The 15,690-nt window shown below is 54.1% G+C and overlaps 6 protein-coding genes across 6 annotated transcripts; 2 read left to right on the top strand and 4 right to left on the bottom strand.

The window, feature by feature from the left end:
- Nucleotides 1-707: 707 nt before the first annotated feature.
- On the bottom strand, nucleotides 708-3,314 carry Z520_08650 (uncharacterized protein; the record flags this gene model as incomplete). Its single annotated transcript, XM_016779146.1, has 4 exons — nucleotides 708-1,091; nucleotides 1,159-2,214; nucleotides 2,275-2,702; nucleotides 2,756-3,314. The coding sequence occupies 4 exons, from the start codon at nucleotides 3,312-3,314 to the stop codon at nucleotides 708-710; spliced, it is 2,427 nt and encodes an 808-aa protein (XP_016629653.1).
- A 515-nt stretch (nucleotides 3,315-3,829) lies between these two features.
- Nucleotides 3,830-5,250, bottom strand: Z520_08649 (uncharacterized protein; the record flags this gene model as incomplete). Its single annotated transcript, XM_016779145.1, has 2 exons — nucleotides 3,830-4,186; nucleotides 4,273-5,250. The coding sequence occupies 2 exons, from the start codon at nucleotides 5,248-5,250 to the stop codon at nucleotides 3,830-3,832; spliced, it is 1,335 nt and encodes a 444-aa protein (XP_016629652.1).
- Nucleotides 5,251-5,817: 567 nt separating this feature from the next.
- On the top strand, nucleotides 5,818-6,282 carry Z520_08648 (uncharacterized protein; the record flags this gene model as incomplete). The annotated part of the gene is made up of 1 exon (XM_016779144.1): nucleotides 5,818-6,282. The coding sequence occupies one exon, from the start codon at nucleotides 5,818-5,820 to the stop codon at nucleotides 6,280-6,282; it is 465 nt and encodes a 154-aa protein (XP_016629651.1).
- Nucleotides 6,283-7,328: 1,046 nt separating this feature from the next.
- Z520_08647 (uncharacterized protein) lies at nucleotides 7,329-9,329 on the bottom strand (the record flags this gene model as incomplete). Its single annotated transcript, XM_016779143.1, has 4 exons — nucleotides 7,329-7,529; nucleotides 7,748-8,204; nucleotides 8,312-8,704; nucleotides 8,773-9,329. 4 exons carry the CDS (start codon nucleotides 9,327-9,329, stop codon nucleotides 7,329-7,331), a joined length of 1,608 nt encoding a protein of 535 aa, XP_016629650.1.
- Nucleotides 9,330-9,822: 493 nt separating this feature from the next.
- On the bottom strand, nucleotides 9,823-12,494 carry Z520_08646 (uncharacterized protein; the record flags this gene model as incomplete). Its single annotated transcript, XM_016779142.1, has 5 exons — nucleotides 9,823-10,903; nucleotides 10,985-11,094; nucleotides 11,158-12,126; nucleotides 12,175-12,211; nucleotides 12,268-12,494. 5 exons carry the CDS (start codon nucleotides 12,492-12,494, stop codon nucleotides 9,823-9,825), a joined length of 2,424 nt encoding a protein of 807 aa, XP_016629649.1.
- Nucleotides 12,495-14,183: 1,689 nt separating this feature from the next.
- On the top strand, nucleotides 14,184-15,656 carry Z520_08645 (uncharacterized protein; the record flags this gene model as incomplete). The annotated part of the gene is made up of 1 exon (XM_016779141.1): nucleotides 14,184-15,656. One exon carries the CDS (start codon nucleotides 14,184-14,186, stop codon nucleotides 15,654-15,656), a length of 1,473 nt encoding a protein of 490 aa, XP_016629648.1.
- Nucleotides 15,657-15,690: the final 34 nt, after the last annotated feature.

Raw genomic sequence — 15,690 nt, 5'->3', positions numbered from 1 at the left:
TCTCCTCCTCTTGAGCTGACTCCCTGCACTGTGCGTGCTGCGGTGGTGCCAAAGTGGTGGTGACAGAACCAGTGAGCTGTTCGAGTAGAGCCCTGATTTCGCTTGTGGACGCGTTTTCGACGATGGGATTTGAGGCCGGCAACCTGATGATGACGATGTCTTGATCGGCGTGAAGAATCAGAGGTCACATTTCGAGGAGCAGCCCTGGTGGCTTTACCCTTCATGGCTTGCTAAATCGGGCCTTCCACGTGAGTGGGAGTGGAAATCTGCGGTAAGGAGTGAGGGAGAGACTGACTACCACCACGTCCTTACCATCAATTGAACAAGGGCGTTGCATTTTTCCACGTTACAGATCAAAGTGCTGAATGAGACGTGCTTTTTATGGCGTCGCTGGTCAGCAGGTCACAGATCATGCACCCACCCGATAGATGCATCCCACAAACGGGGGTTCGGTATAGCTTGGGCACATTATGAGGAACCTCACGGTAGTCTGGTAAGGAGGAGAGGAAGGGACATGCTTTTGAATCGGACTGACGCCTTAGCGAGCTAGAACAAAGACACCTCCAAGCCGGGTGTATTTGCGAAGAGCGTAATACAATACAACATGGGCCGTGCACGCATCCACCTTCCAATCCTCTTGAGCCAGCCACACCAGCCGTTACCGTCGCTCTGGGAGAGAACTGCATATACGAGGTAGTCCAGCCGGCTCAGTAAATGGTGATCTTCTGCGCCGTCCCTTTGGCTACCGACAGCGCAGTAATTTCAGCCGTCGAGTAGCTGGACTTATTGACTCCCATAGGATTACTATTATCATGGCCATTTACACCTCCTGGCATGGGCCAATACCTCACACTTCCAATCCTGACAAACTCCCAGGGCTCCTTGGCTTTGAGGATTAGGCCCTGCTGACTATCGAGCATGAGGGCAAAGCTCGGGAAATACGGCTTGTCGTCGAAGGTTGCACTTCCGCCACCATGCCGTGCTGCCTTGTTGGCGTCGCCAGCGACGAGAAAGTCCACTTCGGTCGAGAACGGATGGAGTCTGCGATATTTTGCATCCGATTCTCCAGCTTGGAGGAGGTACAGCGGGCCCTATATTGGGTTTTGTCAGGTCACCTCGTAGGATTGGGAAACAAAGAAATTGGTGGAGAGACTTTACCTCGAGCGTGATCCATCCCTTCTTGACCCTGCCATACTTATCTCTTCCCGCAATATCCACATGCGCACAGATACACCGAGCTTTCAGACTCTTATGATTCAGTGAATGGAAAATCACCTTGCCGTCGAGACTCGCCCAGGACCAGGTAGGCGCGCGGTAGTTTGGCGGATACCTCACCTCTGACTTGGACGCGGGAGGCATTGCCGCGTCATGCGCCGGGTCATCGCACTGGTGAGTCGGCTCGAACGTTTCGACAGACCAGGAGAGGTTCTGAAGGACATCGTTGCGCCACAGGCCGGCGAGGTACTCGTCTTCCGTCAGGCCCCCAACAAGGCTGGCCACGCCTGACAAGGCAGGCAGTTTGTCTTGATCTCGGGTCAGGTTCCGAGAAGTGTATTCTTCGATGAGACTGAGCCAGACGTTGGGCCAGGGGTTTCTCTTGCTGTCCTCGCCGTCGTTGGTTTTGGAGGTGGAGCCCTGGGCGGCGGAAATCGAGTCTCTTCTTGATCTGACGACCTTCAATAACGTCGGAAACTCTCTTTGCAAAAGTGCCCCATCCTCCGCCAGCACATATTGCTCGCATTCCCAGTACAGCTCCTCGGTCCCAAAATGCAACGTACGGGGAGAAAGCAGTCGCTCTTGAAGTGTCCAGCCACGCTTGTTCAAGGGTTCGTGCTTCAACGGCTGGACTGATGCTCCAAAGCTTCCAACGACATATATCCTTGGTTTCTGTTTCAAAGACGAAGGCATCCACTCTGGCGTGAGGTACACACGAGATTTGCGGTTACCACGCATGCCGAACATGTTAGTGAATGTCCTGCAGGTAACGCCATCACCTGCGTAGTCGACTATCAGAGGCGCGGCGAGAGGTATACTTCGTCTTCCAGTGGATAAGGTGTCGGCTGAGATGTACGGTCTGGAAAAGGTTATTTCAATTGGCTTTGACGCATCGCGGTAGCAGCCGGAGGAATCATCTGCAGAACTCATGGCGGACAGTGTCAGGTACGAAGAAAAGTAGACGAAGCCCATCCTGGAAGCCTCTGTTTCCCAGTCAAACTGCCATGTCGTAAGCGAGGAAAAGAGGAAGCATTGGGAAAGACACGAAGAAAAACCCACCTCGTCGTCCTGGATGATACACAGGGAATCAATCCACAGGTAAGGGACTCCAAGCTCGCGAGTAATGGTTACGGCTTGTTGGAAAGTTGCTGGGAGGTCCTCGAGTGGGATACCTTCGCGATGGTCTGCGTACGTCTTCTTTGTTGTGGTGATCCTATGCGAGAGGCCCCAGCAATGGCTCAGGGCCACGTAGTGTCCGCGCTGGTCGGTGGTCTCGACGAGGCGAATGGTATCTCCTTGGCCGTTGACGTCGAGGACTCGAGTCGGCAGTGGTGGAGACGCGTCTTTGTCCGCACACGAATGACTTCGTTTGCAGTTATGGCCGTCATTGCAATCTTTCAACCAATTCTTGATTCGTTGGGTTGCTATCGCAGAGCCTTGATCGTTTGTGCGGAGCCGCCCGGGCACCGTTTTGGCCAGATCAGAATCTTGGTCGGGGATCAGCATAGAACTGGTCGCATTGGAAGAGAGGGAAAGGTACCATCATCTGTGCGGATCCTGAGGAAAGTTCCCCTTATGCGGACGTTCTCGTTGCTATTGCCTTCTGCTTCCTCGACGCTGGGGCCCGTCCCGAGCCTCACGCCTAGCCCTATCAACTGCAGCCGTCTGTCTGTGAAGGGCGACTTGTACCAGCTGCCAAACAGCCACGGTCGGATCTTGCTACTGCTCTTGTCGTCGGCCGGAAAGCGAGCGCGAGGGTTCAAGAAAGCAGGTTCGCGCAAGTCAGGCTCTGGACCAGAGTTATCGAACATTGACGCCCCATTCTCCATGGCGCGCATGCCTCCCAGGTGGCTGTAATTGCTCTCCGTCTCTTGGGTCATGATGCTGCGACCTGAAGGGTACCCGACGCCTGGTCTGAAACCCACCATTCCACCCACATCCACCAAGGAGCAGCCGGCCGCCCACCAGATGAGACTGCATATTTGACACGACTCCTTGGAAGCCTCTAAGGCGTCAAGGCTGGGTTGGTGCGGTATAGCGTCTTGCTCTTCCGAGGGCAAGTCGCCAAATGGGATCTGGTCGCAAATTTCACAGAGCATTGTGGGAAGAGCTGCGGTTGCGCTGTGGGAGCGATTTTGTCGCCTGCCTACCTTGCTGTCATAGAACAACTTTGTACCACCGAGTCTGTGAAGAAGACGGCATGCCGACGCCCTTCCTAGGGCTGGGACCATTGAGTAGCGCTCCCATGATTGCTGTTCAGCCCCCGTGCCCAGAAGTTCTAGACCACTGATACGAGGCTCGATGGACAAATCGCCTTCCAGACCTTTGCAAACAAAGTTTCTCAGACGAGAACATCTTAAGCGAACACGAGCGAATTGGTGGATTGCGAACTTGAGAGGCTCTATGTTTCTACAGTGGCGGAGAATGTCCCTTGGAGAAAACAGAAGAGCGCACGGAGGATTCTGAGTTGTGCTGGTGCCGACCTATATCGACAGTCGACACTGCTCCATGATGCTCTGGCTTGGCATGCTCGCGCAAAGCACGGCTCAACTTCTGAACTGTCTATTTTACATTGTCTCCCAGGTTGCCAAAAGCTTCTCCATTACTGATCTTTCTAGCTCGCGTGGGGCGGGTTTCCTGGCGGCTGAGCTTGGTCCTCTATGAACTGCGACACATCTGTGGCCATTTCTGCCATTGAGCACATCAAGTCCTGAAGCTCCTGCTCATTATCCTCCTTTCTGAGCATCTTGAAGAAGGGATCAGAGCTGGGATTGTCAGGATCGGTATCGTGACAGCGAAGCTTGTTCGCCGATGAAATGGGATTGACGATCTTCAGAAACACCTCTCTCCGGGCGTCAGCCCAGCGTCGCAGTATTGAGGCTGATAGACCTTGTCCTAAGACGTACGTTAGAGCATCGGCAAGGGAGTCCGCGTCAAGCAGCCCCGTGCTCAGGCCGAGTCCTCCCCAGGGCTGCATTCGATTCGTCAGCAATTGTCTTGGATATGGTCGTTCATGGATCGTCTGAGGACTAAACAGAACCCTGAGGGCTAACGTACATTGTTCAGATGCGCCGCGTCGCCGATCAACATGCATCTTCCAGAGATCATGGATGGGACGACTCGCTGATGCGTCTCGTACCTCTGCGACCGCACCACCTCATACTTGGCTGGTCGTGGGCCGGGAAGCAACCTTTCGAGTTTCTGTTTCAGATTCCAGTCGAGAACGTCCGGCTCACACTGCTCGCGAGCCATGGGCACAGTGATACGATAGTAGCTGGGCCCGTGCTCACACGGTCTTTGTATAGGGCTAAAGAGGGCCCAATCGACTGGATTCACAATGTACACAAAGGGAGGGCCGTCGCTGGGAAGAGGTATATCGGCCCATGTGTCCGTCGCCACCAGTACTTGCGGCCAAGTGATGCCTTCGAGGGGCAATGCGAGCAATTTGCGCACTGTCGACTTGCCTCCATCAGCAGCCACCAAGTACGATCCTCGGAATGAACGCTGGCCCCCTTGTTGGTCGAGGACCGTCACATCCACACTCGCCGAGTGGTCGTCTTGGGTCACAGCGACAACCTTGTGCCCGAAATATACCTGGGCAAGCCGCGAAGCGGCCAGTTTTGACATGATGATCTCCCTCAAGCGATGTTGTCCGAGTATCGTCATGCCGTAGCCACATTCGCCCTCCCTCGAAGCTGATCCTTGGGTCAGATCCCACGACGCAATCAGATCACCCCAGCCTCTGTATCCCGGAGACGTCTCCTGAGTTATCTTCCTCCAGGACAGGCCCTTGAGCAGATACCCTTGATCTCGAACCTCCTCCCAGATTCCTGCATGCTGAAGCGCGAACTGTGTCGGGCCAAAGTATCCCAATGCACGGGGCGTTGGAAGCAGCTCGGCGTCTTGTTCAAAGACAACTGTCCGTATTCCGGCCCGGGCAAGGCGCAGCGCCAGAAAGAGGCCCGTGGGTCCTGCTCCTACGATCAGAACTGTTGTTGAAGGGTCCATGCCGTTTGTATTCTGTTCTGTTTCCATGTTTCAAGAGCCGGACGAGCACCGAGAGGTCGAGGACATGCATGTACAGGAGAGGTCTATAAGTCCTTCTCTCGTCCTTCTGTGCCAAGTCCGGACGGCCCTCTGGCTCTGAATGCAGTCATGATGAAACTCCTATGGACAAGACTACTGATGCAGGTCGTTCCTCTACTTCCAATCCGCCACCGCCCCTGCCGGTGGTGCTCAGAAACGGAGCCTTCCTGCCCTGCAAGGCACCCACCACAGCCGAACCGATACTAATCTCATCTCGTCTCCTCGAACGACTCGAAGGGTTTCCAGTCTGGCCTGACGGTTTGGCGATCTCGGGATATTCCTTCTTCTCCGCCCTGTATTTATTTATTTTGGGAATGGAGGCCCGACACCCGGCACGCGTGGTGATGAGCTCATAAGTGATATACCAGATACACCTTCCTCGACAGCTACAAGCAACACAGTACACACACAGATACACATATATACGCACCCACTGCAAAGCTCCATTCGAGCTCCAGAGATCTAGTGTCAGCGTCTACGAAACCAAGGCGATCGACACAATCACGCAGCGAAAGCATGGCATCATTGACACGAGAGCAACAATTCACCGCTCGCGCCGAGATCACAACCGTCATGCACCGGTACGCTTCGCTCGCGCGCGAAAACGCCGACTGGGACGCCATGGCCGCGCTGTTTGCGCCGGATGGTGTGTACCGCCTCCCCAACGGGGTTTCCGTGGACCCCAAGCGCATGGTCGAGGTGGTGCAGGGCAACGAGGCCAAGTATATCCGCCACCACGTCACGACGGTGGACATCACGTTCGTGAGCGTGCTTGAGGCGTACTCGGAGGCATTCTATCTGGCCGTGACGGACCGCGCGAGCCCCGACCACTGGGGCATGTGGAGGGATGTGTTTCGTTGGCACCCGCGGGAACGGGTCTGGCTGATCCAGAAACGCGAGATTGTCGTCGATGGCGCCGCGCCCGGTGGGTGGTATGCTGATGTCTATGGCATGCCGGGCAAGACGAATGCGGGTGGTTGACACAGCACTCTCCCCGTGTTTTGGGGGAAGCTGTTGACCATCTGTTCTTGGAAAACCTGAGATGAATCCAAAAGGAAAGAAAGCGTCGCGGGATCGTCTGGGACAGGGCCTTCGTTGTCCTCGGATCTCAATAGGAACTGCAAACCATAGCCCAAGAATTCCTGCAAAAGCATTCATCAAGTCGAATATCGCGCGCAGTCCCGTCCACGACGCAGTCATCCTATCAGGTCATCTCTGTAATTCTGCAACTCTGTAACTGAACATAGCCCAGCACTATCCACAAAGTTTTGAAGCTATAGCCTACCTAGGTACCAATGAGCGAAGATCCTTTCCGGGTCTTCTCCAGAAGTAAAGAAATTAGACTGGTGTGAGACTTGATATGCAACGATCCGTTCTCAGCTGATGACCTGATGCCTCTGGTAAACTTGAACTGTAACTTCGAAGCAAAGCCGTCGGCACGGAAGTGGTGGGATCCACCGGGCTTTGATTCGGTGAACCATGCATGCATAACGCGGAAGCAAGAATGAGCCATGCCACGCCCCTGGGCAAGAGTATCTACCTACCAATTTGGCTAATGGCCAAAGGTCCATTCCCTGCGATTCCAGAATTGGATCAAATTTAACAACGTACTTCGGCAGAACCGCGTCGAGTTCCCAATCCAGGGGCCATATTGGCAGCTGCAGCTGCTGCAGGTCTGTTGTCTTTTTTGGCCATCGGAATTCGCAGACATCGAGCGACCAGGAGATGCAGAGAAGAAAAGAAACCGTAAGAGGGTCTCATGGCCCTAGGATAACCGATGCACGCTTCATTGTGGTTTTGTAGATAGTTACCGGCCTGTTTCAAAAATGGTCTGCTTACTCGTAGGCCGTCGAGCAGGAAGGAAGGAAATGAATTTGAAGACATTTCTTCCCTCGAGATTATATTTCTGTAATATCATATCATATCCTCCGCTACAGAACCCCGAAGTTATGATCCCACAATTCATGGACCCGTATACATCACATCAACCAACGTGAAGCTCCACTACGCTTTTCCACTTCGCAGCTTCAATGCGTCACAATCCCGGCATCAGCCTCGGATGCGCTTGCGCTGCTGACGTTCCGGTTCCGCCGCTGCAGACGAACCAGCAGGCCCTTTTGCGTGTTGAAGAAGAAATTGTACGTCTTCCACGGTTCCTTGGTGGCCAATTCTAGTGCGAAATCACGGAGAAGAGCCGGGATGAGTTTGTGTAGTTCGCTTAGGGAGATCTTTTGTCAAAGGGTTAGCTTTGTCGTGTGTATTCTATATCAATCTTGTGGGAGAGAGAGAGAGAGAGAGAGAGAAAAAGACTTGTCGTTCCTCTACCCACAATACTGGAGGAGTTGAGGGGAGCATTCTCGGGATCAATAGCTGCGAGTTCTCTGTTGTAGGATTCGAGAGTCTCAAACAGAGAAAGGAAAAGAGGAGGGGGGAAATGGCTACTTACATTCTTCCCCAGACAAGTCCGAGTCCCAGCCCCAAAATGAAGCATGCAGCGATCCATGTTTGCGGTGCTCTCCTCCAGCCACCGGGCCGGTCGAAAGGCGTGTGCATCCTCGCCAAAGACAGATCGGTCGTACTGCACCACAGCCGCGTTCATGCCGATCCGCGTCCCGCCGCCGGGGATATGGACGTTGTCGCCGATCACGAGACCCTGGGGAGGTACGTCACGGGGCAACGTCAATCCCACGCTCGGATGGAGGCGCATGGCTTCTTTGATGCTCGCGCATAGCAGCGGTAATTTTATAGCCTGGGAATATGCCACGGGACCTGTGGCGGGGATGGTGCCATTCGCAATTGCGTCGTTGATTTCGGACATGACTTGGGCGTAGATGGGAGGGTTTGTCATAAGGAAATACAGGGTGGCGCGCATGGCGATGGCGGTCGTGTCGGATCCAGCGAATCTGTTTTGCCAAAAGGCGAATGAAAGTCAGCGATGAGGTGCCCTCTGTGACTTTTCCAATTCGAAGAGCCGCTGAGAACGAGTTGGGCTCCTGTCTAGTATACTTACATCGCCGAGTACGATTCCTTGGCCATGTCCTTCTCGGAAAAATTGACTTCCGCTCCCTTGTTCTGCTGGATGCTGAACATCTGCTGCAATAGGTCTCGCCGTGGCGGGCCCTTGTCCTGGTCCGGGTCCTGCAGGAGCTCTGCACGTTCGGCCACGCAGCTCTTTGCCGCCGCCTCGATGGTGCCGATGGCTTCAAAGGCTCGGCGCACTTTGGGGAACATGAAGGCTGAGACTGCTAGGAGTGTCCGAAGGTAGCTGGGGATGACGCTGGTGACGCTGAGAAAGGGCAGCAGCAGGTCGAGAGAGGCGATGAAGTTCTCGTGGTCGTGACTTTCTTGCATGAAGCCAAACATCTTGCCGAAGAAGAGCTCGCCGACAACGTCGAAGGCGTACCTAGAATTCCACGGAAAACCCGATCAGTCGGAGATCCATCACACTCTTGCCATATCCTCACGACGTACCATTGCAGCCATTCTCCCAGGTTCACAATCTCCCCCGCGTCCGCATAGGCCTCCATTCGCTGCATGAAAAGATTGGAGCAGTTGTCAATATACTGCTCTGACCGGAGGATATTCGTCAAAGAATAGACGTGGCTGATGATCCTTCTCCGCTCGGCGTGAGTCTTTTCGTCACGCTGGCTGAAGTGGTCTGGAAAGTTGCCAATGTTGGGGTTCTGCCACATGCTGTAGAAGTCGCTCTTTGGAGGCGCAGATTTCATGGGATATATGATGGGGATCGCCCCGGGGTCTGCACAAGCCACCTCATCAGGCGCTATCCTGACCAGCGGCCCGTACATGTCGTGCAACCTCCGCTGCTCATATTCCATATCGCCACGAAGTATGTGCCATGTGATCCAAGCGCGACTGATTCGTGCGAGGAATGGTCCGGGAATGTGTCGCAGGGGATGGAAACATAACGCATATATGATCCAGCCGACGTAATATACAACAAGTGCAATCCCTAGCAGATAGAGATAGCTTTGTAGGGCCAGAAACACCCCAAAGGTCGAGGGCCACATAGTTGGCAGTGCAAAAGGAGGAACCCCAGGACGAAAGAAAAAAGGATAGACATCGACTCTTTCATGATAGGCGGCGAAGTGCTGGGGCAATGCTTGTTTGAATAAAGTGACAGAACGGGCAGTCGAAGTACAGCTGATCGCAAAGCCATGTGGCTGACAGCCTTGTCTTTGCCAACCCCTGGTTCGGTTCGGCTGTGGAGGGGGTGGAGTGCTTCCCCGGCCTGGAGCTCGCTTGGCAAATGCGGGGGACACCGGTGTCTTCTGGATCGAATGAGAAATTTGAGCCACATAGTACGCCAGAGGGACGCCAATCCAAGGAAGAATTCCAGATACCATAGTTTTTGTAAGCGTGCACAGTCCCCCCCGCGACGTACTATCCAAGGAGACTGAGTCCGCGGTTTTCTCGCCCTTCGATCTGAGAACGACGACAGAAGCTCATGCCTCCTTTGTGAATTGGGGGCAACCGGCGTGGCAGAAGTGGGATCTGTCCAGATCACGATTTTGTGCCCAGGAAGTCGTACTGTCGGATAGCCTGCAAGAAGCGGTACACATCCTCACATATAGGTGTACTCTGGAGTCTCCCTTCTTCCAGCAGATCCAAACACACTTTGAGGGCATCGTAAGTCTCCGTGACGGGAATGAGTAGTCCTGTGGTGTCAAAAACACAAGGAACGCCCTCTCCTTGCCGCAAACCCCTTCCGTGAGGGCCAAAATCTTGCTCTGGATCATTCAGTGGTATGCGAGGAGCAGCACCAAGATCTAGGTCGTATGCTTGTTGCGTGCGGCCTGGTTGGAGCTTGCATCCAATGCTATAAGCCCACATGATCAACGACACGCGGAACAAAGCGATTGGCCACCAGAGCGGCCGCAGGACATTGTAATCTGGACACTGCAAGATTTTCAGGACTTGGCCTACGTGCGCCAGAGCCTTGAGCGAGGACGGCGACCGAACCCATCGTTGGAACTGTGGTATGAGTAGCCTGGCACCAGCGGGCCCTTCTCGGCCAGCGAGGAGTTGGATGTCACTGAAACATATGAGCAGCTCCAGCCATACCAAATGGTAAATCAACTTGCATGCAAGAGTCATTTCAGTCTCGCCGGCGCCACCGAGGACTCTTTGTCTCAGAATGTACCACTTGATCAGCATGGTTTGCAGTTCTTCTTGCCGGAGAGATGCAAAGCTGCTGGATTCGAAATGTGGTTCATCGGCATAGGAATGTTCTGTACTGACAAAGCGATTACTCTGGACGAACTGCGTGACTTGAGTCTGGATAGCACACAGCAAGAGCCTCAGCTGCAACGCGGTGACATGGCAATGCAGCTCAAGGAAATCGTGCCGGAGGAACATGCAGTAGAACGCCGCCAGAGACGGCGGGTGTAGTCGTGAATGGTTGCCTGGACCCCCCAGTTGACGGTATTTCTGTACAAACGCGCTCCATTCATCTTCGGTTTCTGCAAAGAAGAGCTCATCTGCAGAGGGAATGGGGCTGCGCATATCCGAGAAGTGGATTGTGGGGGACAAACAATGGAAGAGGCCAATTTCTTGTTCTACAATATACCAGACATAGCCCATTCTGGTGGCTATATGTCAGCAACCGTGCAGGGTAAAGTGTCCTTGGGGCGACACAGGGGAAAGGAGGGAGGATCTCACATACCGAGTTTTCCGCTCTCTGTTTATCCAGGCTCCCCAACTGCTGAAGTTGGATTCATCACTCTGCGGATCGACGGCTGCAACAGACCTGAAATAGCCTCGGCGGAGAAATGCCTACGTTTGTATCAGACCGACACCCAGTATTGGTGGGAAAGCAGTACTCGAGGGCTCACTGACCGTTGAGAAGGTACCTCGAAACGCCTCTGCGAGCTCCGCATGTCGTTTGTTGCCACACCAGGCGCTGAAGACGGTGACCAGTAGCGCAGTACTCATGGTCCAGATATCGTTGATCTGATGTTCGTCCCTCGTCATTGTCTCGTTGATCATGTTGCGTATGAGGAAGGCCAACTGAATCGCGAATGATCGAGCTTCCTGCACCGGGATAGTAAGGCAGCCGAGGGACATTAGAGTGGAAAAGAACAGGCCGATGTCAGAATAGGCTTCATCCTCGCCCCAGGTGGACTCAAAGAAGGTGCTTGGATGTACCATTGGATAGAGCAAGGCGAGATTACGATGGTATTCTGCGAATATTGCCTGGACGGTCTGGAGAGGCGGAAACAGATGTGGAATCTTTCTCACAAGATCTTGATCGAGGGCCTTGGACACCATGACATGTATCCGAGAAGAAACAGTGTCGCGGAGTCCGTCAGCGACCACCGGACCCAAAGTCTGCTTCAAGCCGAATCTGCCTTCGAGTGCGTTGATTTGTGCCCAACTCTTTGAATCATGCAGGAAGTCGCAGATCCGTATCACTTCAACCGTCGGTCCCTTTTTCAAAGGGTGAGAATGAACCCAGTCTGCATATGGGTCCACTGTGTTGACTCCACCATTTGGCCCATGTGCGCCGTTGACAGAACTTTGGGTGGTTCCTTGTCCCAGGATCACATCGTCGGAAATGAATACCTCAGGAAACCAGAACAGTTGCGTCAGGTTCTCATAGTCGAATGGATTGTGGCACTCGAGTGCAGAAAAGTCGTTCCAAAGAGCTCCACCACTCAGACCAAACGCGTTCAGGTGTTGCGTATTTGCAGCATTGATCATCGCGTCCGTCGGCTGCTGCTGAGCTGCGCGCACCGATTCCTCATCGAGGGGCACTCGGTCGCAAGCACTGTCGTCGGACTGCTTGCTCTTTTCAACACTGTCTATCTAACCGTCAGACGCGATCTGATCCCCTTCCATCTCGCTTCGGATTACCTTGTCCATCTGCCCACTCCATGCTTTGGTGGGGAGACTGATAAAATGAAGGGATCAGCGACTCTACTTTTCTCTCTCGGTAGGGCTTCCTACTTCCAGAGCCGGCCAAGGTATATCTTCTGGCCCCGCGTCAACGGCTTCGATCTCCTCATGAATCTCTCTGGCGGCGTCGTAATTTGGGCGAGCAAGCTCATGATTTGGTAGGGCACATCGTCTCTTGAATGGATGTGGTCTATCCAATGTACAGGGTCTTCTCCTAGCGAGGCACTGACCACAAGGGATTCGTCCGTCACATTTAGTCTTCGATCGGGAGCACGCATCGCAAGCAGCAGAAGCCCGCTTTGACCGGCTTGAAATATCGTGGCTCGAGGTTGTCGAAGAGGAAGACGCCTCTTCCGCATATCGGTGTATGGAGGTATGCCTCTTCAGAGCATCGCTAGAACAAGTTGAATCAACCTTGGATGCTAAAAGACTAAGAACTGATGAGGTAGTGGATAGCCTACCTTCTGCTGAATGTTTGCGAGCATATGTCACAGCGGAACGATCGCAACTCCATATCTGGCATCAGCAATTAGCTGCATTGTCATAGAGCCACTCGGAGCAAAGTCCTACGTTTGATCTTGTGTCGCTGCAAGTGTTCTCTTCGAGAGAAGTTCTGCTGACACAGGGTGCATCGATATGGTGGCCCCAAAGGTATCATGATATGTCAATCCACCGAGCGCCGGAACATGGACGTTCGTGCTTGCACTGCTTGGTTCCTACTATCATCCGACCGGCCCCCTTGACCAGCCACTCAGAGTGTTGCTGCGCGTTTCAGCGAGTGAGTACCAGCTGCCCAAGGAACTCAAGTAGATTGACGAGGTGGAGGAACAGGAATTTCAGAAAGATTCAACGGTGCCAGCTAGCCACTGCCTAGCTGGCGAGCTGGCTGATAGTAGGAGGGCGGGACGAGTGCCCCACTCACTCTTGGGGCTTTGTCCCCAGCATCAGGGCCACCAGTTTGAGCAGATCTGGTGTCGTAATACACCGTACTCCGTACCTGGGACGGAACTGATCTCTAGCTTCATTTCTCCGCAGTACCGAGAATACGGAATCCAATCCTTGCGGGAATGCTTTCAGACTCGGCCACTCGGTTATGTCGAAAAAGTGGACAATGCTTAAACGCGGCTCGGCTGTGGTGGGGGTGGCGCTATCGCCAGACTTTACCACTTGATTGTGATCAATGTTGGTTATGCAGAAGTCTTCTTTTTTTTTACCACGAGAATGCCTTCTAATAGGATATCGGGTTGTTTCTGCGCTGTGGTCTCTGTATCTTCCCGCTCCCACGAGCCAGGCACAGGTTTACCCCGTGGTTCGTGGTTCGAGCCTTCTTCCGGTTGATGCAGACCGAGGCCCACTGCATGGTTACCGTGCACTCGTGCTGGTGACTCTGGGCAACTGATTCAGACGAGCCCCAGAGAGGTTCCAAAGGTGAATGCCTGCCCTCACGTTTGCAGTGTTCATGGGTAGTCTGGTGCATTATCGACTTCTATTCCATTAGCTACGCTCCTGTCTGAGCCTGAGCACACTTGGTATGCATGATCATATCAGTTACCAGATTGGCCACTCTCTGGGCCTGGATCGAGGCGTACAAAGTAATAAACAAGTTGTCAAGGCTAGTACATAGGGGAAGCGAAAGAATGCCGCCGAAGTCGGGAATGGAGCGGAGTCTCCTCGGCATCTGCAAGCCCGTGACGGTGTTTCTCCGCACCGGAGAAATAACGCCTGTGTCGCCGATATTGCAGCCTTGTGCGGGGAAATGCTATCAATGTCAACCGACGAGGCCGAGTCCGGAGGGAGAATTCACCCAAGATCCAACCGTGTATCTGACTGTCGTCCCATTGCTTTTTGTGGCAGTCATACCTAGGCTCCGGGCACTTGATTACCAAGCTTCAGACAGGATTGTCGTGTCATTAAAGCTGAGAAAAGATTGCACAGACATCTCAACACCAAAATAGCGGTCGGTCGAGATGGGGGTCCTTCAGCGTGACCTTTTGCGGTTGTTCTGCCGGCCCAACAGCACCCTGAGAAGGGCCGAAGGGGGAGCGAAATCCTGTTGTAATATCAGAAAATATTCACTCAAGACTGGTTCGACAAGAAACTATCGGATACCGCTCTCTCGCTGGAACGTCCTATCCAGTTCGATATCGCACAGAGGCGCCGCGTCCAACCGCTCTCAGAGCACGCTCAATGTCCCGGGTTCGGAAGCATTCCAGTTCAATGCGCCCTCCAGCCGACCTCTATCGGACATAACGATCGTTGCCCTCGAGCAGGTCATCTCCATGCCTCTCGCAACCCGCCACCTTGCCGACCTCGGCGCCCGAGTGATAAAAATCGAGCGTCCCGGGACCGGAGACTTTGTGCGGCACCACGACAAGCGCGTCCGGGGGAAACTCTGTAGCCACTTTGTGTGGACGAACCGCAACAAGGAGTCTCTCGCGTTGGATATCAAGGAGCCGCGGGACATGGAGGTGCTCCGTAAATTGGTGTGTGAGAAGGCCGACGTCTTTGTTCAAAATCTGAGGCCCGGCGACGCCGAAAAGATGGGCCTCGGCTACGAGGATATGAAGGCCATGATGAACGCCGCGTATCCCGGAGAAAGCAGAGGCGATAAACTGATATACGCATCCATCAGTGGCTACGGAGCCAACGGCCCGTACGCGCACAAGAAGGCGTATGATCTACTCGTCCAGGCGGAGGCAGGTTTATTGAGCATCACTGGCACCAGGGATGAGATGGCCAAGGTAGGATGCTCGATAGCGGATATTGCGGCCGGCATATATGCATACAGCAGCATTCTGGGGGCGATCATTCAAAGACAGAAGACTGGGAGAGGATGTGTGATCGACGTCTCCATGCTCGAGTCGCTGGTCGAGTGGATGGGGTTTCCCCTGTACTACGCCTTTGAAGGCCAAACGGCGCCGAAACGGGCCGGAGCCTCTCACGCGAGCATCTATCCTTACGGCCCCTTTTCAACTGGCGTTGCGCCCGATGGCAGCCTGGGCGCACAGGTCATGCTCGGCGTGCAGAACGAGCGGGAGTGGAAGATCCTGGCCACCGACGTCCTCGAACGCGAGGATCTGACCACAGATCCCAAGTTCAAGGACACGGCGTCGCGCAGCGACAACCGCGCCGAACTCGAGGCAATCATCAGTGGCATCTTCGCTTCCTGGGGTGGTGGGGCCGACGAGGTTGTGAGGCGGCTCGAGCAGGCCGGCATCGCCAACGCAAAAGTCAACGACATGCAAGGTGTGTGGGAGCACGAGCAGCTCGCGGCGCGGAGACGGTTCAGGGAGGTTGACACGGAAGTTGGGCCAATCCAGGCGTTCCTGCCGCCTGGGATGAGCTCAGATCTGGACGCGAGGATGGACAAGATCCCCGCGGTGGGAGAGCACAATGACCAGATATTAAAGGAGCTGAGCGCTTCAAAGGCAAAGATATAGGAGAATGAGCCGTCTGGTCCACTCGTGGCATGGG

This window comes from Fonsecaea multimorphosa (assembly GCF_000836435.1).
Source record: "Fonsecaea multimorphosa CBS 102226 unplaced genomic scaffold supercont1.20, whole genome shotgun sequence".
Classification (NCBI taxonomy): Eukaryota; Fungi; Ascomycota; class Eurotiomycetes; order Chaetothyriales; family Herpotrichiellaceae; genus Fonsecaea; species Fonsecaea multimorphosa.
The sequence above is the reverse complement of the archived record's forward strand: the minus strand, read 5'-3'. Positions and strand labels throughout refer to the sequence as shown.